The sequence below is a fragment of the Chionomys nivalis genome, chromosome 22 (genome assembly GCF_950005125.1).
Source record: "Chionomys nivalis chromosome 22, mChiNiv1.1, whole genome shotgun sequence".
NCBI lineage: Eukaryota > Metazoa > Chordata > Mammalia > Rodentia > Cricetidae > Chionomys > Chionomys nivalis.
In genome coordinates, this window is record NC_080107.1 from 7,149,817 (window position 1) to 7,174,041 (window position 24,225).

The window sequence follows — 24,225 nt, forward strand, 5'->3', positions numbered from 1 at the left end:
CGAGCCTTCCTTAAAGTAGCCCAACCCTTATCTTTCTCCCTTGCTGCTCAGTCCTGCTGGCTCTCGGCCTACTACAAGCTTTCTCACCGGAAAGGAAAGGGCCTCACTCTAAGGACAAAGGACTGAGCCTCTGCGTCACTAAAGGCGGGACGGGAAAACCTAGGGAACAGAAGCGGGGCGCAGGCAGAAACTGGGAAGATCCGGGACTGGCAGAGAGGGCGGGACCTGGAGTCGGGCGCTGAGAAGCTCAGGGAACCCAACCAGAGGGCGAGCCGTAGCTGGGAAGAGCAGGGACTCGCAGAGGGGGAATAGGAAGGCGCCCAGCGCAGCGGCAGAGAAAAAACAAAACAAAACAAAACAGTACTAGCGAGGGGCGGAGCATGGCAGAGGAGGGCGTGACCGAGAGGCCGGGCAGAGAGGGGGTGTGGCCGGCTCTTCCGCGCCAAAGCCCCGCCTCTCCCCCCCCCCCCCCACTCCGCCTGTCCCTCTTCTGGAGAGAGGCAAGCAGCTATCGGAGGGGGAGCCAGGCAGCAGGGCAGGCAAGCTCGTCTCGGGATCTGGCCGACGTGGAGAGGGAGGACCCAGATCCCCACTACTCTCGATCGCTGTGCCCAGCCGTCCCTTCTCGCCATGTCCCACAGTAGGCATCGCACCGAGGCCCCGCCGCTGGAGCGCGAGGACAGCGGGACCTTCAGGTCAGCCCTGGGCCGTCGAGGCCGCAGGCCCAAGACGGGTGGGCAGTGGGGCCGGGGCGGGGAGCCGGCTGTCGGGCTGCATTCTGGGTAAAGCTTCCTCCTTCCCAAGGCTCGGCGCTGGGCCCGCCCTTCGGGCCCGGGATCTGTCGCGCGCCCCGCCCCTCCGGCGACTATAGGTTCTGGAGGCTATGATCAGGGGTGCTGCACAGACCCGGGCATAGGCTTGATCTAGTCTGCAACTCCCGAGCCCACTCGGTTTCCTTCAGGATTCCTCCCACTGCGCTCAAGTTCTCACTATACCCATCTCTCTACCCTCGTCTATGGGCTGCAGTGCCCAGACGCAGGTGCGCTCAGGCCTTGCCACTGATCCTGGCAACTGGGGCGCCTTGGAGCTTTTTAGTCACCGTTTGTGGCTGTCAAAACTGACAAGTGGATGATCTTTGCTTCCCTTTCAGTTTTGTCGTTCAAAGCGTCCATTTTTCTGGTTTTTTTGTAGTTTGGGCAAGATGATAACAGCCAAGCCTGGGAAAACACCGATTCAGGTATTGCACGAATACGGCATGAAGACCAAGAACATCCCAGTTTATGAATGTGAAAGATCCGATGTGCAAATACACGTGCCCACTTTCACCTTCAGAGTAACCGTTGGTGACATAACCTGCACAGGTCTGTATGCAGCTAACCCCATGACCATGTGGATTGGCGGCCCCGACTTTGTGTTGCTTCTTAGTTAGGAAAAGTAACCCCCCCCCCTTACCTAAGACACCTCTGGGAGCAGACGACAGACTCCAGCATCAACTTCACTTGTTTTGCTCCCTAATTTTTGTCTCCCTAAGATGTAAAAAAGCTCAGAAGCTCAGAAGGTTTCCAAGCATCCAGCACATCTCTTCCTATACCGAGGGAGCCCGCTAAAGTTCCTCTTAAGAATTAGAAGCTTGGGGCTGGAGAGATGGCTCAGTGGTTAAGAGCATTGCCTGTTCTTCCAAAGGTCCTGAGTTCAATTCCCAGCAACCACATGGTGGCTCACAGCCATCTGTAATGAGGTCTGGTGCCCTCTTCTGGCTTGCAGGCATACACACAGACAAAAATTGTATTCATAATAAATAAATAAAATATTTAAAAAAAAAAAGAATTAGAAGCTGGAAATGTTCTTGGGGCTGTCATAGCTAGGTCAGTAGGTACATTTCAAAGTGACAAATACAGATACTAGTAGGCACCACCTCAGAATTTTCTGAGTTTCCCCCTTCATGGACCCATCTGGAACTTTGAATTCTTGGTACCACTTTTGAGTCTGTGTCCATGACATATTGGGAAGACAGAGAATCCTATACTATATCCCTCTCCACTGTATTGCACAGTAGTCTCTTGTTCTCGATACTACACAGGTATTTCGTATAAGATTGTTTCTCCTTTTCACTCATGAAGGAGGAAGTTCAGAGACATTTTCATGAGTCATATTTCCAAGGTCACACAGCAATAAAGTCTTATAGTTCAAATTCAGATCTTCTTTCAGTCTGAGCCTGAGCAATTGCAACCAGAGCTGACATTTGTAAATGTGGACATTTTCCTATATACTTATTTAGTTAAAAGCATTAAAAATGTTGAATAATTTAATTTGTAAATATACAAAGAAAAAATTTAGGAAAAGCTGAAGTTTCGCTGTCTAATGGAATTTTAGTCTGAATGTATCATGTATTTGTTTCTGGGAGTCTGGGGTTGCCTCTAATCATTGAAGCCGCTTCAAAAAATTGAGGCTGTTTTTATTTGTGTGTGGTGGGGGCAGATGGATTGTAGGTATAGGCTGGAATGTTTCTTATAGAAATCCACAAGGTTAGATTGAGTTACTACCTTAGCTGGTCATTTTTCCAATATTTAGGTGTGTTCAAGAAAAAAATAGCCATTTTCCCCCTTGATGCATTTTAGGTTAGAGATGAGCAATTTATTTCAACCGTCCTGCCTTAGATCTCCTCTTATCCTGCCTTTCTATGGTAACTTCTCAGCCTTCACAGCTTCAATGATTATCTAAAGACTAATAATTCTGAAATGTTTGTCTTTAGCCAGGTACAGAACAGTCCATCTACCTGTGTGCTTTCAAGGCATCTTTGCTTGGGTTGCAGCAATAGAGACTCTAACTAAGACAGTTATCTTCCTTATTCTAGCCTATCCCCCTTCCCCGTGGTTCTTGGCTCTATTTTGTCATAGAAATCTTTCTGCTACAGTGTTCTAATCCTTGGCTCTCCCAATCCTCAGCTCTCCCAATCCTCAGCTCTCTCAATCCTCAGATCTCCCAATCCTCAGATCTCCCAATCCTCAGCTCTCCCAATCCTCAGCTCTCCCAATCCTCAGCTCTCCCAATCCTTGGCTCTCCCAGTCCTAGGCTCTCCCAATCCTTGGCTCTCTCAATCCTCAGATCTTCCAGTCCTCGACACTCCCAATCCTAGGCTCTCCCAATCCTAGGCTCTCCCAGTCCTAGGCTCTCCCAACCCTAGGCTCTCCCAATCTTAGGCTCTCCCAGTCCTCGGCTCTCCCTCACTTCACTGGCTTTGGTCTGTCTTCAAGAAGTCTATATAGTTCTCCCTCCCCCCATAAAAACTTCGTGAGTGTCTTCAAGAGTAGCTAAGCTGCTAATTTTTTCCTTTTTGATTTTGATATGGTTTCTGGTGGGAGCTCAAGCTGGCCCTTAATTCCCAGTCCTCCTGCCTCAGCCTTCTGAACAGGTGGGACTGGATGGCCACAGTGGCAAGCTGCTGATCTCGTGTGCCTCCTTATAGCTTACACTGAGGCTTACAACATGCCCTTTGTATTTCAAATATCTATTAACATACATTTGACTGTCAGTCCTAGAAAAGAAGAGATTCTGTTCAGCCAGTGTCTGTTTTAGTAGATGAGGGAGTATAGGACTCTGTGTCCTCTGATACTTGAGGGTCATACTTGAAAGCATTCTCCATGAGTTTGATTTGAACTCAGAAGGAAAATCGGACTTCACCATTTACCTCATGTGATGTCTGAAATGAAGAGTTCCGTCTTCCAATGCCCTCCCCTTGTCTACCCATGTTAGCTATTACATAAGTGGAAGACTTAAGATGTAAGCTTCGTCTTCTGTTTGTTGACCCTTCTCTACTGCACGTGATGTGTAATCCTGCCTGCTTAGCTAGAACAGGGACTGTCAGTGACTTCCTTAAAGAAAGCTTGCTGCAGAAGACCCTCTCTGGGAAGAATTGTAGTGACTCTTTTTCTGTCCCACCAGCCAGCTCCCAAATCATGACACGAAGACTTCTTATTAATTATGAAAGCTCAACCTTAACTTAAGCTTGTCCCACTAGCTCTTAAACTTAAATTAACCCATTTATTTTAACCTACACTCTGTCGCTTGGCTCAGTTACCTGTGATCTGTACCATGTCTGACTCCTTTAGAGTCTGGCTGATGTCTCTCATACGCCTAGATTCATCTCCTGCTTCCTTCCTCTCTGCCCAGAAGTTCTGCCTATACCTCCTGCCTAGCTATTGGCCATTCAGCACCATTATTACACCCATCACAGCAATACATTTTCACACAGTATACAAATATCCCACAGCCGGGCGGTGGTGGTGCATGCCTTTAATCCCAGCACTCGGGAGGCAGAGGCAGGCGGATCTCTGTGAGTTCGAGACCAGCCTGATCTACAAGAGCTAGTTCCAGGACAGGCTCCAAAAACCACAGAGAAACCCTGTCTCGAAAAACCAACAAATATCCCACAGCATTTCTCCCTTTTTGTCTAAATGAAAAGGAAAGGTTTTAACTATAATATAGTAAAACTATATACAATAAGAACAGTTATCAGGTAAGAATTGCATTCAAAATATCCAGTCCATTTGTATTTAGCATATTTGGAGAAAATACTCTATTATCTATCTTAGTGAATGCAAAATTTTATACCGAAACCATTTTCTATCATAACTTGTATTACCACCCTAAAAATATCTTTTTAGACCCCAAAATATCTTAGACTTAAATAACTTAAAATAACTTAAACTTTCATGTCTCTCAACTTTATAAACTTTATATCTTTTATGTAAGTTTTTTTTTTAATTTGATAACAAGGAAAACTATAAAACTATAACTACCAGTCTTTAACTCCATCAAAGATCTGAGAAGAATATAATAGGAAGTGTAGAGCAAGTAACTTCCAAAATTATAAAAATAACAGAGTTATCTGGCTACCTGGGCAATCACCCAAGGTTCCTCTGTAACATTGGGGCATCCATCTTAGGCCTATGAGCCTAGAATATCTGACAGACTTTTCTGCAAAGCAGGAATTTTGAATGACTATCCTACCCTGTCTTGGCAAATTTCAACAGTCACTTTCTTTTTGTGTCCTGCTTGCCCAGTTTGGACAGCATACTGTCAGCAGTCAAGGCAAGGGCCTGACTCTATCTTATGGCTAGCCCAAATGGCTAGCTTTGTCACATTGAAAGCAAACTCCATGTGGAGGTTATTTGATGCCCATTATCCCTTTTTGAAGTAAATTGATGCTGCTAGGAACAGACATGTCTCACTGTCATGAAAAGCCTTAAGTTACTAAAACATTTTAAATTCCATATTTCTGCAGGCCTGTGAAGTGTTTGAAGACCGTCTATCCATTTTAAATGTATCTTTGTTTGATCTTGAAAATATACCTAACATGACTATAAGTTTGATTGTTATAGATGACGAACTATTAACCTGTTTTTCTTTATTATCCTTAATAACTTTTAGGACTAGAACTTTACATTCGTTAGTGAGCTGCATGGGTATAATGCCTTAAATAAGAGTAGAAACATATATACAATATAACAAAAGAACCTTAAATTTGTATCAATATAAAAAAATCCACATCAATGTAAAATATTTGAGACTAGTGGTTGTTCAAAAGTAGACTCAACAATTCACCCTTTTATCCCATCATTTCTATATTATATCCCCTTTTCCCTTCAGAAAGATCCTTGAGGGGCTGGAGAGATGGCTCAGTGGTTAAGAGCATTGCCTGCTCTTCCAAAGGTCCTGAGTTCAATTCCCGGCAACCACATGGTGGCTCACAACCATCTGTAATGAGGTCTGGTGCCCCCTTCTGGTCTGCAGGCATACACGCAGAAAGAATATTGTATACACAATAAATAAATATTTAAAAAAAAAAAAGAAAGATCCTTGAATCTAATCTCCCTTATTCAGTATTTTTTCCTGATTATGACCAATAACAACTTATAACCAACCCCCTCAAAATGATGACAAACATCCATACCCCACCATACGGCCAAAACCACCCACTCCCCCTCTTGGAAATATGGGTGTGATGTTCTCTAGACTGCTTCCTGTTGTCTGGGGGTGACAGTATCTTTGGGGGACCCTGGGAAATTGGGATGATGGTCAAGTCCTAGGAAAATTAGTTGTATTATTATTTGTTTAGTCTCTGTGTGGTGGGAAAGTATAGAGCTTATTTGAAGTCTATGAGGTTGGACCATCTTAGCTAGCAGCCTTGAAGTTGTTCTGGATGTAAAATTTTGATGAAACTGCAACAGATGCATTTTGAAGGGCTGGATCACCTGGGCTACCTGTCTTTATGGGTCTGGTCCTTTTTTTTTTCTGAAAACACATAAACTTTTAAAGGTAACATATATTTCTGCATTAACACAAGCAGTGCACAAGTGCACACAAGTCAGTTAAAATGATTTTTTGTTTTATTTTTGAGCAGGTAAAAGGCATCTGTTAACTTTATAGGTTTGTTTTTACTGTATAACCAAACCTCTATCCATGCCATATGAAAGGATTGCATGTAAGAATAAGTCATGAGGACTCTGTAGCCAATAAGATTTATCATGTTTCATTCAGTCTCAGCTTCCCATAATAGAGGGACCAGCATATATGTCACCTGCCCTGTAATCTTTCTTGGTTTCTTTTCCATGTCTGTACCCAACATTTTCAGGAGGTCTCCCCCCGATCAAATCTGATCTTCATTAATTTTGAAATCATAACTTTTTGATTCTAGTGGAAACAAAGACATAACTTTTCATCCAATGCAACATATTTTCTGATTTCCATTCTGAAGTGAAAACATTCTTAAAATATATAGGTTGGCTTAATTTAGTAGTTTCCATAATCCAATGTCTCTCAACAGATATTGTTTTTTGTACGTTAGTATTTGAAAAATTCAAAGTCAATGAAGTACCATACAGGATCCAGGCACCCTGTGTATTTCCCATCTTTACATGACTTATTTATTAAATATTATTTTACTTTCTCTTTAAAGACTTATTTTTAAACTATTTTTTCTATGACTGTCTATATTCATTTTTAAACTATATCTGTTTAAAGGAATCCTTGGTCTGAACCACTTTGCATGCACCTGCAGCCTCTCTGACTGTGAGACCAACCATAAATGGCCATGCCAGACACTGGGCAGCTCTGGCAGCTAGCTCCATCCCCCTCAATTTTGTGAGAGTGGAACCTCATGCCTGCACGGCACTGGCCTGGGAGCCCGTTGTTGTGCCCCAGCTTCAGTAGGAGCATCTGCCTAGTCTCTTGTCATCAAATAGTATGCTACCTGTTGCTCTAAACCCCATTCAAGTGCTTAGCAGCAGGGCCTCTTGGTACCAGAGCCTGTATATACTGCCAACAAGGAGCCTGCTCGGAACTTTTTTCCAGCTCTCTCGGGCCCTATGTGGATGTACATGCCATGCGTTAGGCACCAAATGTAATGAGTCTTCTGTCTCACCAGCCAACTCCCAAATAATGACACAGAGACTTATTAATTATGAAAGCTTGGCCTTAGCTTAGGCTTCTCCCACTAGCTCTTAAACTTGAACTGACCCATTTGTTTTAATCTATGTTCTGTTGCATGGCTCCATGACCTCTGATCCTTACTGTACTTCTTTAAAGTCCCACTGGCACCTCTTGTGCTCCTAGATTTGTTTCCTCCCTCCCCTCTCTCTGCCCAGAAGTCCCGCCTATACCTCCTGCCTAGCTATTGGCTATTCAGCTCTTAATTACACAAATCACAGCAATACATTTTCACACAGTTTATAGGTATTTCACAACAAAGAGCAAAATGCTAAGTTTTGTTTCTTCAGGAGGTACAATATGATCTAGCTTATCCCTATTTTATATATAATATAGTCATAGAAATTATGTTTTATATACGTATGCAGAAACTCAAGTAAGTAATACTCTTAAAATGACTTTGATGTGTTGGCTGTGCAGGTTGAGTATGGTAGTAATATAACTGCACGTGGTGGTGGGTGGCTTCCATAGTAAGCATGCATACAGTGACTTTGTTTCGCACTGTGGCGACAGCTATGGAGCCCATACCTCCTCACAGAGACTGAGACCTTTCTTCTTTTCCCATCTTTAACTCAGGTGAAGGGACCAGTAAGAAGCTGGCGAAGCACAGAGCTGCAGAGGCTGCCATCAACATTTTGAAAGCCAACGCAAGTATCTGGTGAGCTAAATTTCTTTGTATTCCGCAGCTCAAAATCGTCATGGCTGAGGTAAGAAGAAAAATTTTAACATGCTCACAAAAGCAACAGAGTGAGCGGTTGGCTGTGTCTTCACTCTAAAATCCCATATCTGTGAAAGCCTGCCATCCATTAGAGACAATGTGAGCCTATTAAATCTGGAAGTTAGCTGCTGGTGGGAGGCTGTCGTGAACCAGGCTTTACTGGGTCATGCTGGAGTGCAATCAGCATTTGCAGCAGATATTAATATTCTTAATATACAGGGTATTTATTTTTAATTGATTTTTTGTACACTAAAGAAAATAAGATGTAAGATGGAAAAAGGTCAGTAAAAATAGTACTTTTCTTCTTTTAAAAGATGATCTTACTTTTTTTTTTAATGCATACCTATATAAAACATAGCTGGCCTCAAATTCACTATGTAGCCCAGGCTGGGCTCCAGCTAATGGTCCTCCTACCTCATCCTCTTTGATGCTAGTATTATAGGCATATATTACTCTACCTAGTTGAAAGTACTCTTAGGAGTTCTCATTTGGGAAAAGGAGGCAAGAATGTACCTTTCCTGTATCAAGTACAGGGCTATGTTAAGTCAGGTAGTAATTCCATACGTTTCCGGGTGGAAATGTCTGCCACTGTTAGTGCTTTTAGAAAGAGTATTGGCCTTGCAGCATTGTATAGCTCATAAATTATGTCTTTTATTTACACTGTGCCCACTGTGGAACATGGCAAGCCTTCGCTTCCTCTCTTACACATGCCCAGAGATGCCTAGAGTTCAGTCATGTGCAATCTGCCTAGTGTTGGTCAAAAGGCCAGTGAAGTTTAGGGTAGACTGGTTTTTGTTCTCCAGCCATAGTGAGACTTAGAGATTTGGGAGAATATTTAAGTTCCACGCAGTAGCTCTCCTTCTCAGTCACTCCAAAGCTTTGGGGTTTTTTAAAACTAGTAACATATTTACCTTTAAGATACATGCTTGCCTCAGGCCTGCACTCACAAGGCTATGCTTACTCCTCTGTATATAAGTGGCTTATGCTGGCTTTCAAGTCACACTTCTTGTAGCACAGCTTTTGAGCCCTTCCACCTGTGGGTGGTGGCCCTCCTGTGCTGTGCAGCCCAAAAGTTATCCCAGAGCACATCCCAGAGAGTTGGATACATTTGTAAAACCCAACAAACAGCTTGTCCTCTCTGTACATGGGCATTTCACTCTATCACCGTGAAAGGCTAACAAACTTTACCATGTATTTGTGCTTCTTGACAGATAAGATGGGAATTACTAAGCTGTAATCAGGCCTACAGTAGCCTGGTTTAGTACAGAGACTTTCTCACTTCTCCATCCCAATTACTTGCCTAGCTTCGGCATGCAGCATTGTAAGTGAATTCTCGTCTATCCTGTCAGCCTGGGTTAAACTTGGCAGTTGGAGGAGATGGCGGTAGCAGAGGCTCACGTGTCACGGCAGAAGTGACTCTTGAGTTGCCTGCATTGTGGAGCTGTCAGCGCGGAGTGCAGTGTCTCCAGAACTAGGCCTTGATTTCCTCAGTGACTCATAATTGCAACCCCCCAGGAAGAGGCTGCTCTTTCCCCTGGTTAGAATCCCCACACACATGTTAAGACCACATTCATGTAGGGTGTCTTCTTTATGCAAGATGCATCAGAATCTCAGAGGATTAACCTTATACCAAGCAGATAACAGAACAAATTTTTCTTGCCTAGATATCTGGATGAAAAAGCATGTATAGCCTAGATAACTGCATTGCTACAGCTAATTTTTCTGACTAATGGTTGTGCTTTTTTTGTTGTTGTTGTTTAAGTTGTTTTCAGGAGCTGGAGGGAGGATTCAGTGGTTAAGAATACTGACTGTTCTTCCAGAGGTCCTGAGTTTAATTCCCAGTACCCTCATGGTGGCTCACAACCATCTATAACTGTAGTCCCATGAGATCTGATGCCCTCATACAAAACACCCATACACATAAAGTACATAAATAAAAGTAATGTACTTTATACATGCATATGTTCATATATGCACACTATTATATATAATTTTTAAGAACCTCATGTATGCATCTATATCACTCCTGCCCCTCTCTCCCTGCCTCTTTGCCCAACCAATCCTCTTCTATAGTCCCAAATTATAGTTACATGCACTCTTCCTGAAACTGTTTTTAGATTTATTTATTTTTATTTTGTGTGTATGAGTAATTTGTTCATATGTATGTATGTATACTACATGTGTGCCTGGTGCCCACAGTAGACAGAAAAAGGTGTTTGGTCCCCTTGAATTGAAGTTATGATGGTTGTTAGGCATCCTGACCCTACGGGAACTGGGAACCAAACCCAAGTTCTCTGTAAGAGTAGCAAGTGTTTTGATCCACAGCCCTCCATATGTACATTTTAAATATTTTTATTGAGTCGGTTGTGTACAAAGCTTATGTAAGTTAGTAATGCATAGGCCCTATCACCAATTAGTGTTCAATGTGAGTCAGAAAGAATTAGGAGAGGAATGGACAGACTGAGTGCAACAGTGGATAATTTATGGTCAAACAACTTTTTAAAGAGCCAGATTAAGTTTTTTAATATAGAACTCAGACTTGCTATGTTTAAGTCTGGCTTTGACCTCCTGATCCCCCTGCCTCTGCCTCCAGAGTGGTGAGATTATAGGCATGTGCCACCGACTTTGGTGGTACAGTGTTTCAGGAAGAATGAGAGATCACGATCCATTGAGGTAACAGACGACATCTGGAAATGATGCCTGGCCTAGCTCTTAGATGATGGGTCAATCAGATTCCCAAAGGAGTCAGCGTGAGGGGCATTCAGCCCATGTAGGGGGAATGGGGGAGCTTAGGCAGAGGAGCCTGAATGGAGAGTACAATGTCATCCACTTAGCAACTCAGAGGAGATTGCTTTATTTAATAACACCTTTAAATAATGTTTAGTTTTGCAGTTCCTGACCCCTTAATGCCTGATCCATCCAAACAGCCAAAGAACCAGCTGAATCCAATCGGCTCGTTACAGGTAAGTCAGTTTCCCATACTGTTTGTCTACTGACTGAAGTGTAATGAGTTTGTACTATCACAGAGACCAAGACAAATGGTTGATACTTTAAATATAATGGGGGAATATGAGCATTTTCTCTTTCATTCTTTTGTGTGTGTGTGTGTGTGTGTGTGTGAGATCTTGAGACAGGGTCTCTCTATGTGACTGCGGTATCCTGGAACTTACTCTGTAGACCAGGCTGGCCTTGAACTCACAGAACTCCACTGCCTCTGACTCCTGAGTGCTGAGATTAATGGCGGCGTATGTCATTAGGCCCCAGCAATGAGTATTTTGGGTTTGTTTTTTTATATTACATAATTCTTTTTTTTTTTTTTTTGGTTTTTCGAGACAGGTTTCTCTGTGGTTTGGAGCCTGTCCTGGAACTAGCTCTTGTAGACCAGGCTGGTCTCGAACTCACAGAGATCCGCCTGCCTCTGCCTCCCGAGTGCTGGGATTAAAGGCGTGCGCCACCACCGCCCAGCCATTACATAATTCTTTATTAACCTTGAATTTTCTTAATGCTAATGAGAAAGAACAACAGCTGCAGAGAGACATTGGCCTGTAGACAAAACGAGTATTTTGTTTTTTAAGCAGTGACCATTGCATTGTCCATAGCTAGTTTGAGATTATTTTCTTATTAACTTGCTTTTGGACTTTCTTCCTGTTCAGTATTTGCCTTGTTTAATGGAATTGTCACTCAGTATAAGCAGGCCTTGGTGTAACAGGGTAGAGTGTTAATTCCTGGCTTTGCCAAAAGGTCAAGAAGTAGTTGGGTAACAAGTTTATGCTTTAAGAATATGGCATTTCTCACTGCTCTTGGAAAAGAAAAACAAAATGAAACAAAACAAAAAACCCTCTTTCTTCTTCTGTCGAGACAGAATTTACACAGAAACATGGCTGTGTAACTAAATTCAAGAGGAGAGAGGTAGCCACTTAATTGCTTAATTCTGGCAAAAAGGGAAAGAAAACAATAAATGTAGTCTGCCTTCCTCAGTGAACTCAGGCATCAGCTCACTATGGCACAACAGAAAAGTACCGCCAATGGCACCAAACTGCTTTGGTTTGGGCATTGGATAGAAGAATATAAGATGTGGGATCGCCTATGGGAGATAACAGGGCATTCCTCCGGGTTCTGTTGGCCGGTACCGTGCTTCTTGTCAAGCACAGGACCAGAACCAGGATCAAAGAGAAATATTTGTGCGACTGAGCCATCAAATAGTTAAAGTTGCTATCATAACCTCATTGATTTAAAGGAACTGGCTATTCACCACGGCTGGCGACTTCCTGAATATACCCTTTCCCAGGAAGGAGGCCCTGCTCATAAGAGAGAATACACCACTATTTGCCGGCTAGAGTCATTCATGGAAACAGGTACTTGATCCTTACAATCAGAGGTATTTGCGATATTTCTAGATGGTGAATTGCTATAGAAATTTCTATCATGTGGCTTTTTTAATATTGATGTCTCTTTTCTACTATGTTTGACTTTCTGAGAATAGCTATGTTTCTGAATTTGATGTTTTTAAAATGAGGCAGTAACTGAAAAGACAGGCTAATTGTAGGCTCTGTGCCTTAAGTAGTTTTCACTGGACTAGAAAGATGGGGTGAGGAATGAGAGACTAAACAGCAAAAAAAAATTGTGGTGAGCTAGTAAGGGTGTTTATCTTAATGATAGCATGTTTGGTTGGCATGTGTGAGGTCCTAGTTCCAGTCCCCCGAAAACATAAAATATAAAGAATAATATCATAAATTACAAGGAGATAACAGAGGTTGTCCTTTTTAATTGCAGCAAATTTTGATTTATAAAGGACATAAACTCTGAGGAAAAAACCGTCCCTTTAAAAAGTACTAGTGAGAATTCCCGTGTTAACTTCTCTGGCCTGCTTGGCCGCTTCTCAAGTAGACTGAAGCGGGACTGAATGAACGATGTGTGCAAAGCGGTGGTAGAAGGCTCGCCTAGCACAAATGAGGCCCTGGGTCCTGTCCCCAGCGCTGCACGGATGAGACCTCAGCTGACGATTAGACACAAAAGGCCAGTGTTTCCTCCTAAGTGTGAGCCAGTGCGGCAAACCCTGCGTCAGAAGCAGGACCTTGGCTTCTGTTCTTCCTGGAGTCCTTGGTTTAAAGGGTCAAGCAAACTTCGTAATCTCCTTGGGTTTCTGATTGATTTATTCATTGTTTAGTGGTATTGGATATTTAACATGCGCCTGTCATGCGCTAGGCAAGTGTTCTGTGACTGAGTTATATCTCCAGTTGTTTTGTGTTTTTGTTTTTGAGACAGGGTCTCTCTCTATTATGTAGCACTAGCTGCTCTAGAACTCGATTTGTAGATCAGGCTGACCTTGAATTTACTGAGATCCAGCTGCCTCTGCCTCCCAAGTGCTGAGATCAAAGGTGTGAGCTATTATCACATCTGGCTAGCCTCAGCTTTTAAATCTATAAAACTAAAATATAGAAGTAGATTTTTTTTTCAAGACAGGGTTTCTCTGTAACTTTGGAGCCTGTCCTAGAACTCACTCTGTAGACCAGGCTGGCCTTGAACTCACAGAGATCCACCTGCCTCTGCCTCCCAAGTGCTGGGATTAAAGGAGTGAGTCATCACCATCCAGCCTAAAAGTAAATTTTTAACCTTTCAATCCCAGTATCTCCTATACCCTTATTTATGTTTTTTTTAATTCACATAGTTGCCAACTTATAAAAGATGATAAACAAGAAATTAGAGTTAGGGGTTAAGGGAGTTTACTGGCCTTTGAGATTGTATCATGGGATGAAACCAGAGGGGTTCGGTTCACAGGCACCGAGAGCCATCTGGTCAACTCAACCACAAAGACTCTGCAGTAAGTAGGAAAAGTAACTGCCCACTTCTCATAGAATGGGTAGAACCATGCTATTTTTAGGCTAAGTATTCAGTGAAAAAAAGAAGCATCACTTGACCATTTTAAAATTAAGAAGAGTTAGGGGTTATAATTTATGTATATTTGATAAATCTAATTGGTCAGAATTAAACCACACATGATTCGTGTGCTAGATCTAAGGACTCACTTTGTGATGCAAAGTTAAATTATTGAAGAAAAACTGTTTAAGAAAAGCATTACTGGGCTGGGGGAATGGCTTAGTGGGTCAACTGCTCGCTGCACAAACATGAGCCTGAGTTGGAATCCTCAGCACCCACTGGATGCCGGGGGCACAGAATGAGGCACACGGATTCCCTGGGGCTCACTGGCGAGCTGGTGCCACTGAATAGCGAGCTCCAGGTCCAGGGAAAGATGCTGTTTGAAAAAAAAAAAAATAAAACAACAACAAAAAGTAACAGAGATGAAAAGCAGCAGAGGGGGACATCCAATGTTGACCCCTGACCTCTCTGGGCACCAACATGAGTGGGCCCAGCCACACACAGATGTCTTCACATGTACACATCACACACACACACACACACACACACACATGTTTTCAAAAATAATTAATGATTGTTTGAGGGCTAGTGATACAGCTTAATGATAGAGCACTTACCTAGCATATGTAGGCCCCTGGCTTTCACTCGTGTGTGTGTGTGTGTGTGTGTGTGTGTGTTTTATTATGGCAGCTAAGTGGTGGCAGACTTAATAAAGGTGAACACAGAAGGACCTTGGATGTAAGGTATATTGAGATATATCTACACAAAAATTATAACAAATAAAGATGTTAGTGCAATAAGAAAATTCTGGTCCAATGTATGAAAATCCTGAGGTATTCACTAATAAAACACTTGGCCATAGTCTGTGAACATTAATTTCTAAATCTACTGTTTCCTTCTTTCTTTCACCTAGGAAAGGGAGCATCCAAAAAACAAGCCAAGAGAAATGCTGCTGAGAAATTTCTTGCCAAATTTAGTAATATTTCTCCAGAGAACCACATTTCTCTAGTAAGTAATAACCAGGCAATTGGATTCTGAGCATATCCAACTACAGGAAATATCCCTTCGTTTCTTGTGTGAACACTTCAGAGTTGCCATCTTTAAAACTCTCGGCTTTGTCGAGTTACATGTGACTCCAATTTTTGTTGCCTTCTGGATGTGGGCTAGAGTTGGTTCAGGTAAGAGGGCCTGGGAGACACAGTAGATTCAGAGTCTCAGGATGGGGTCTGAAAACAAGAGCTCAGCCAAGAGTGTGGCACAGTGGATGGCTTTGTGCTCAGCATGTAGGAGGTTCAAATAGGCAAAGTAACAGACAGCAGCCCAATGGTGCTGTTTTATATAGCCATTATATAGCTGTTTTATATAGCCATTATATAGCTGTGTTATATAGCCATTATATAGCTGTTTTATATAGCCATTCCTTGCTTTGCTCATATCTGCCCACTTCATGATCATTTGGTGAGTTTGCACTGTGTCGGTACGCAGCTGGCTTCCGCCTCTAACTAGTTTGACAGCCGACTGAAAGACACTATGCTACAGATAGTCCAGGTGGGGGGAGGGACAAGAACATGGAAGAAGGCATCTAGCCAAGACTAGGGTTTCAGGAAGATCTCCTGGAGGAAGTAACATCTAAGCTGAGACACGGGATGAAAGTAGGGCAAGTATATTTCCAAGCAAAGATGGCAAGCACAAAGTCCCCAGAGTAAAAAGCCATATATAGTCAAAGAACTGTTAGCGGTTGGTAAGTCCAGATCATGGTGACAGATGAGGGAATTCTCAAAGAGTGAGCCCAGGCAGGCAAAGAGAGATCATCTCTTAAATCGACTAACTAAACTAAAGAGCTTACCATTCATACTGAGGGAAGTGCAAAGTCATTAACAAATTTTATCTTGGCAGGAAAAAAAGATCTAATTTGTTTGTTAGAAAGGAAATCACTTGGTTAGATTATGGGGAGTAAATTAGTATTAGGGCCAGAGAGACCCCCTAGAGTGGTATTATAGAAAGCAGATGCAATAAGATAATATAAGCTAAGGTGGAGGCAGAGGAAGTAGAGAGAAATGAGTATATTTTAAAATGAGTTTTAGAGGAGCTGGGGAGATGGCTCAGTGGCTCAGAGCATCCAGATTCAGTACCCCGCACCCACACGGTGGCTCGGTGGCTAAGAGCACCCACTGCTCTTTCAGAGGACCCAGGTTGGGTGCCCTGCACCCACACGGTGGCTCAATGGCAGCAGCATCCTCACAGAACTTATGGCTCTATTATAGGGAAAAAAAACAAACAATATCTTCAATAGATGCTTAAAAGATAATTGTAGCACTCATCACTGATAAAAACAAAATCCAAAATTACTAAAATTGTGGTTACATGTCTGCATTACAATCGTCTCATTAAAATAGAAGATAAAACAGGACATCAAGTAAGAGGTTTTATTTGACCTTGTTCTGGAAATATCAAGAACGCGATTAAACGACAGGGAACACAGTAAAGCTGGAAACAAGAAAGGGTGAGCCAGAAGTGTTTGCTAGATGCAAATAATCTGTTTCTATTTCTGCAAACCCCTGGAGAGCTGGGTACAGTGGCGCACTGGGAGGTGGATGCAAGAAGATCCCAAGTTCAAAGCTTCCTTTGGCTATATAACAAGTTGAAGGCATCCCTGACTACAGGAGACCCTGTCTCAAAAGCAAAACACCTACTAGAAACAGTAACAAAATGTATCAAGGTAACTGATCATTAAATCAATGTAGAAGTCAGTAGTTTTCACATTCTTTAGTCTTAGGAAAGTAACAACTAGAGTATTAAAAAGAGAAGGTTAAATTTATTGTTTTGGGGAAAGCAATTGAAGGTGAGGAGAAGGTGAGGCAAGGGGTTGTCTTCTTTTCCTGCTGTGGACTTTAATGTGTCTGTGAGTACATAGGCTACCAAAAACCTGAGCACTTGGGGGATGACTGAGTCTGTGAAGTGCTTGTCATGCCACCAGAAGAACTAAGCTCAGAAATGTGGCACTCCTATAAAGCCAGCCACAGTGGCCTGTGATCCCAGTGCTGGGAAGACGGACACAAGAGGACCCCGAGGCTTGCTGGGAAGCCAATCCAGATGCATCTGTGCGCTCCAGGCCCAGGGAGAGACCCCGACTCAAACAATAAGGTGGAGAATGTTGACACATGTGGAGGCACATTCTCACACATACCACGTGCACACATATACCATACCACACACACCACACACACACACACACCAAAACAAAATTTGACACTTTCCGAAAAAATAGAAAATCAATTCTGAAAAAAAAAATGTGTTAGAAAAAAGTCAATAATATTCTTATTTATAAAGCAAGAGCTAAAGTGTAAAAAAAAAATCCATAAAATCCATTTTCAATATTAATATCAGAGCGTTATGTTGAGGTAAACTGGAATAGAAAAAAACTGGATCACATAGGAACACTTAAAAACCCTCCTGAAGAATATAACTAAAATTAGATTAATATGGCCTTATTTCTTTTCAGACACTTGATATAGTAAATATATAAAAATGTATATATTTGTTGCCTTACTCTAAATCTGCCAGACTTCAGTTTGAAACTCACAAGGATGTTACTAGGTTTATCTGGAAAAAGCAAAAGGCAAATCCTTGAGCAGAGCCAAGAGCCCTAGAAAGCAAGAATTTGAAGTGGGCTAGGGTGCTTGCCTTCCCAGAGAATAAAGCAAACAGTGAAACTGTAAAACCATGGGGTGCTGGTGGGAGGGCAGAACGGAACTCAGGAGCAGGTGCAAGTGCACAGACACCTAGTGCCAGATAGTATCTTTGTATGTATGCCATCATGTATGTCAATTGCTTACCCCCATACCAACATAAGTCCCAGACAGATCAAGGATTGAGCATAAATACAACTGTAAGTATTAGAAAACATGGAATATCTTTTCAAAAAAAAAAAATCTTAGGCATGGAAAGGTTTTAACTATAACTTAAAATCTAGAATCAAAAACAAATGAATTTGGCTAGAATCTACAGTACAGCCAAAATTCTGTAAATAAAAGCAGTATATCTAAAACAAAGAAAGAAGTCATTGTTCACACATATAAAGTTCATGCACATAAATTTAAAAAAATCCCAGTAGGAAATTACAAAAGAAAGAAAAGAAAAATATTCAGTTTATTCATGCAAAATAAGATATTTTTACCTTTTAAGTTAGTAAAAAAAAAAAAAAGCAAGCCGAGCGGTGGTGGCGCACGCCTTTAATCCCAGCACTTGGGAGGCAGAGGCAGGCGGATCTCTGTGAGTTCGAGACCAGCCTGGTCTACAAGAGCTAGTTCCAGGACAGGCTCCAAAACCACAGAGAAACCCTGTCTTAAAAAACCAAAAAAAAAAAAAAAAAAAGCAAAAGTGTTTAATAACTAACTGGTATCAGCGAGAGTGTGGAAATACAAGCCCCTCCAGTTGGTGGTTTGTGAATTAGTTCTGAAATCGAACAGGAAGTATTTCTTACATTTATTTGGGTATGTGGTAGTGGTGGGGGGGGGCAAGGTGCTATGTATGGGGATCAGAGGGCAGCTTTCTGGAAGAGCCGGTTCTCTTCCTTTGCCATATGGGTCTGAGGGATCAAACTCAGGCATCAGACTTAGCATCAAGAGTCCTCACCTGCTGGTATCAAGAGTCTTCATCTGCTGAGCCATCTTTCTGGCCCAAGTTGGAAGAACTTATCAAAATAAAAGCCTTTCTGTTGGCAGTATCTCTCCTAGACCTAATGCTGGAAAGAAACAAGCCTGGGTGCCCTGGAAAAGCAGCCCGTGCTCTAAGCCCTGGGCTGTCTCTCCAGCTCCTAACCAGTGCTTTCAGTTACACTGGCGCTGATGCTGGGGGGTGGGGGCAGATAGGAAGCTAAATTTTCCTTCATCTCTGCTTTTTAGACGAATATGGTTGGACATTCCCTAGGATGTACTTGGCATTCTTTGAGGAATTCCCCTGGTGAAAAGATCAACTTACTAAAAAGAAGCCTCCTCAGTCTCCCGAACACAGACTACATCCAGCTGCTGAGTGAGATTGCCAAGGAGCAAGGCTTTACCATAACGTATCTGGACATAGGTATGGTCTCTTGTTTATCCTGACTTGTTTCGTTTGTTCCTTTTTGTTTTATTGTTGGTTTGGAGACATGCTTTTAATCCCAGCACTCAGACACAGAGGTAGGCAGATCTCTGTGAGTTCGAGGCCAGCCTGGTCTATAAGAGCTAGTTCCAGGACAGGCTCCAGAGCTACAGAGAAACCCTGTCTTGAAAAACCAGAAATTTAAAAAAACAAAAAGCCCTTTCCTAAAGGATTTGCTTTACACACACCCAGCACTGACTGTCATGTTTACATGTGTCGTTACAGAGGAACTGAGTGCCAATGGACAGTATCAGTGTCTTGCAGAACTGTCCACCAGTCCTATCACCGTGTGTCATGGCTCAGGCATCTCCTGCAGCAATGCACAGAGTGACGCCGCGCACAATGCTCTGCAGTATTTAAAGATAATAGCAGAAAGGAAGTAGGAGCGGGTAGCTGAGCTCTGCAGCTGAGCTCTCCAGCCGCGCCTCCGTCCCTCTCGCACCTCTTCCCAGTGGCACATTTACTGCGATACACGTTGAGTCCTGTCCTGTCCATGTCTCTTCCGGGTCCGTCGGCCTTCCAGATCCAATTGTCTCCTGGTAGTTGCTGTTCAGCTCTTTTTAATGGCTTCAACTTTGTACTGGTATGTTGTATTTATAAACTTTGTACACAAGGCTGAATGCAGCACCCCTTTTACAAGATCAGGCTGGCTGGATGAACCTGCGTGTTTGACCTACAATGAGGCGCTAAAGTCCTGCTAGCAACAGTCTCGCTGCTGCTGAAACTTCCTTTGGGGGCGAGGCTTTGTGACGTGAATCCTGCTTTAGACTAGAGCGTTGAGGATTGTGCTGAATGTCACTGTTGGATTTCAGGGAACATGGTTGGTGTGCTGTGTATTTGAAACCGCTGAATAAAGAGCTGTTCTTATAACGGGGGCTCCGCTCATTTTATTAAATAGCTACTTATTTGATCGTAGCTTTCTTCTTTGTAGGTGAATGCTCTGATGGACATTTTCGTGCGGATGGCTTGTTATCTGCATGCCGCTAGCTTACTGCAGAAATTCAAAGGTAAAATCCTGTAGCTGAAGGACGATCCACAGGTATCTGTGGGCATCACTGCTTGATTTTTTTCCCCCCTAAGCCTGTGCAACATTGTGTTTTTCCTTGACACAAATATTTGTTGGTGAGTTAGTGGTTTGAAAAAGTATTACTACAGAAATGATGACAACAGAAACGTTTTCCAATTCATTCAATTCTTTTACCAGAATATTTCAAAGACTTGGCTTGATTTAGAGGTTAGAAAAAGAGCAGGAGATGGCTCAGTGGGTCAAGGGGATTGCTGCTAACCTTGACAGCTTGCTGATTCTCAGAACCACATGGAGGAAGGAGAGAGTTGACTCCCACGCGTGGTTCTCTGACCTCCACAGGTGTGCTATGACACACGCATACACACAATCAATCAATACATAAATGTCAAAATACATCCATTTGAAAAGCTGTGGGGAAAGACTGGAAAGGGTTAGATTCTTAAATGCACGATGACCTAGTTCCTTCTGGGAGCATGGCTGATATTCTATGAGACTTCTCCATGCTTGTCCTAGCTGGAGACAGCCACCAATCAGTCATCCTTTCTAGGCAGCCTGCGTTCAAAGAGTCACCGTACTGCCCACATTGGGATGATCATAATCTCATCTCAGTTCCAGAGTTCCCCATACGCGGGGACAGTTTACTCTGTCTTGTGGGTATTTTGTGGGTGGTTTGGATTTGAATTTGTTTTTTTTTTTTTTAAACAGGGTCACTACATAGCCCTAGCGGTCCTGGAACTCACTATGTAGATCAAACTGACTTTGAACTCCAGAGATCCTCCTGTCTCTGCCTCCCAAGTGCTAGAATTAAAGGCCTGTGCCACTACCCCGGCTAGAGGCTGCCTTTGTGTTTGTGCTATCCCCACTTCTCCCTCTGCTTCACAGGCCTTCCTTTCCTGCCAGAGCTAGCAGCCCCTAATCTATCCTCTGATTTCAACTCCATTTGCTTCTCCGGAAGCCCATGCTGTGATGCTTGAAGAAGTGGCATAAGAAAGGAGAGTCAGTGGGATTTTGCACCTCCTTCTGCCTCCTGGCTTACAGGATGTGAGCCCCACTCGGTGATGGAAAACAGAGCCCACAGCCCCTAGGATGCTGGGGTAGCGCATTTATTACAACTTTAGACAGTAAGCTGAGCTGCCCAGCTTCTGTTTCAGATGACTGAGAAATATAGAAGCAACCAGCACTTAAGGATGGAAGAATTGGCCAGCTATTGCTAATCGCTGTTGCAGCCTTGAAAAATATGGCCAAATACGGGTGATTTAATGGCTGAGTCAACATCCCTAACCAAAGGATAAAAGAGTTGCTTTAGCTCAGGGTTTGAGAGAGTTTAGTTTCATACATTAGAACATTTGGACCCTTTGCTGTGGACTTGAGATGAAGCGTGATGGGGCAGTAGGAGCCGGTAGTACCTGATGAAGGCCAGGAAGGAGAGAAAAGACAAGTGCCAACCTGCACCCTCAAAGACACAGTCCCGGTGACCCACTTCCTCTGCCTAGGTCCACCTCTCATTCCCCTCAATAGTTTACTCAAATTTTTAACTCATTAGTACATTGAATTAGTACATTTGGTTATACCCTTCATGGCTTCATTGTCCCTGGGAACCTCAGATACACCCAGAAGGCTTTACTCACCAATATATTGTTTTCAATCCAGCGAAGTTGACAAAAACAACCATCATAATTGATCATTCAGAGCTCTGTGTGAAAGCCAAAAGGCCTTCCTGGAGGCCTAGGACCAGGCCTAGGACTGAATGGTAAGAATGGCAGGAGTTCAAAGAATTGAAAACTAGCTGGTTAGGTCTGCAGAAGCCATGACCTCTTTTGGGGGAAAAATGATTCCTTGGCCTCTGTGGCAAGACATATATCATAATAAAGCCATGTGGGAGATTTAGAAACTGATAACAAGATATTAACAAGAACCAGCGTTGCCTTCTATCGTCTCTGAAGGCGTGTCATATGTTTGTGCCTGTGCGAATGCATATATGTACACATGCGTGTGGGGGCTCGGGTCCATGTCAAGTGTTTTCTCTCACTGCTCTCCATTTTATGCATTGACAATAGGTTTCCCGTCCAGCCTGGAGCTCATTGGTTCAACCAGGCTGGCTGGCCAGGGAGCCCCTGGAATGTGCCTGTCGCAGTCACCCCAGCACTGGGGTCACAGACACGGGCTGCCTTGCCACTTGCACTCTAAATAAATGAAAACTTCATAAAAAAAATGCCTCAAATATTTCTCCAAGACTGTTGGAAAACCGCCTTATTTGTAAGTTCCGAGGATCTGACTCATGCATGCAGGGCAAGTACTTTAATGGACTGAGCCATCTCTTCTGTTAATGACATCTTGAAAGAATTCAGGGGGCTGGAGAGTTGGCTCAGTGGTTAAGACCACTGGCTGTTCTTCCCGAGGTCCTGAGTTCAATTTCCAGCAACCCCGTGGTGGCTCAGAACCATCTGTAATGAGATCTAGTGCCCTCTTCTGGTGTGTGGGCACACATGGAGGCAGAATGCTGTATACATAATAAATAAATCAATCATTTTTTTTATGGTTTATGGTTTTTATGGTTTAAATCACACATTCATTTAATCCAATCTAGAGCCTACATCCAAGTCACTCACCCTCCTTTGGGCATCCTGCATCCAGCAAAATAAAGTCTTGGTCTTTTGGTTTTAATTTGATTTAATTCAGAAGGAATGATCAGCCTCTGAATTGACCATGAGATCTTTGTAGGCTGCGGCCAAACCCTCCTCTCCTGTCTTCTCTCACAGTCTGCTCCCTAGGAGTCCAAGCTAAGATACAGAATGTATAGCTAAGTGGGAACAGATGATAGAAAAAATGATATAAATCATATGAAATTACAAATCTGGGTTATGCAGGGTTCTATTTAGAGCAAGGAACCATCTTTGCTTTATTGCAATTTCTAAAGAAAGTTATGATTTTGTAGATAGTTCTTCTGTAACTCTTTGTTGGCTGCATTTTATAGATTTGTATGTGCATTTGGAAAAAATTCCTTAGGACCTGAGAGGTGCTCAGAATAAAGCCATTTGCTGTGTAAGCCTGATGACTTGAGCTCAGTCCCCAGATTCTATAGTGGAAGGAGAGAACCAAAGACTCCCAAAAGCATGACCTTCGCTTGCATGCATTACACCAATATGCTTGCTCTCTCTCTCTCTCTCTCTCTCTCTCTCTCTCTCTCTCTCTCTCTCTCTCTCTCAACAAATAAGTAAATATTTCGTAAAAGATTCCTCTTAACATTTTCCAAAGACTATGCTAGAAATAAAATTTACCCTTGAAGGCAAAGTCCACTGTGAGTAGTACTAAATCCACACTGGAACTATATCATAGTTCAAAGACATTCAAAATGATAAAGGGGTGGGCACCCTGATATCAGTTCTAAAATGGATAGACTTCACACCTGAGGGTTCAGTGTTGGGATCAAACAGCAGCTCTTATAAATTGGAGAGATGGAATTTATTTTGATGCTCTGAAGTTGTAACCCTGAAAATAAACTTTTGGAAATGATCAAGAATATCATTTACCCTGACGATTTTACTGGCTTGACAACCTACTAGGAATTATTCAGACAGCAGGTTATATCTTTGTTATGCCATCGTTAATAAAGCCATTGCTAGATTTGTATTGCCCTTCAATGTGTACCATATGCAGTTACGCACAGTAAATTCTTGATGATGAAGAGGACCAGCTGTATTACTGGTACCGGTCCCTGTGTTTCCTTTTTATCATTAGAATGGATTTTACCCTATTGAAAAATAGCTCACTTGTGGAGGCCTAAAAATGTGAGCCTTTCCATCTTGTCTAACAACAACTGTGGCTACACACCCTGATCTAGGGTTTGGTTACTTGGTGTTTTGGACATTAATATGGCCCATAGGGCTAGATTCACCTCACCCTGACCAAAGGTCAGAGAATACAAGCACACTTTTGCTTCTTCTTTTGAAATAGAAGGTTTGACCTAGGGAGGGCT

General features: G+C 42.8%; 1 protein-coding gene across 3 annotated transcripts; it reads left to right on the top strand.

Moving 5' to 3' along the window:
- The first annotated feature begins 484 nt into the window (after positions 1-484).
- Positions 485-22,736, top strand: Prkra (protein activator of interferon induced protein kinase EIF2AK2). Of its 3 annotated transcripts, XR_009056005.1 has the most exons (9): positions 485-695; positions 1,192-1,361; positions 8,065-8,146; positions 11,091-11,169; positions 12,444-12,561; positions 14,997-15,091; positions 18,988-19,162; positions 19,448-19,805; positions 20,154-22,736. XR_009056005.1 is itself a non-coding variant. In XM_057755496.1 (8 exons), the coding sequence occupies exons 1-8, from the start codon at positions 631-633 to the stop codon at positions 19,603-19,605; spliced, it is 942 nt and encodes a 313-aa protein (XP_057611479.1). In that variant the 5' UTR covers positions 485-630; the 3' UTR covers positions 19,606-20,087. The 3 variants fall into 3 exon arrangements, 2 of the variants coding, with proteins under 2 accessions (XP_057611479.1, XP_057611480.1); XM_057755496.1 differs by lacking the exon at positions 20,154-22,736 and having other exon boundaries at positions 19,448-20,087; XM_057755497.1 differs by lacking the exons at positions 485-695; positions 20,154-22,736 and having other exon boundaries at positions 1,192-1,237; positions 19,448-20,087.
- The last annotated feature ends 1,489 nt before the right edge of the window (positions 22,737-24,225 follow it).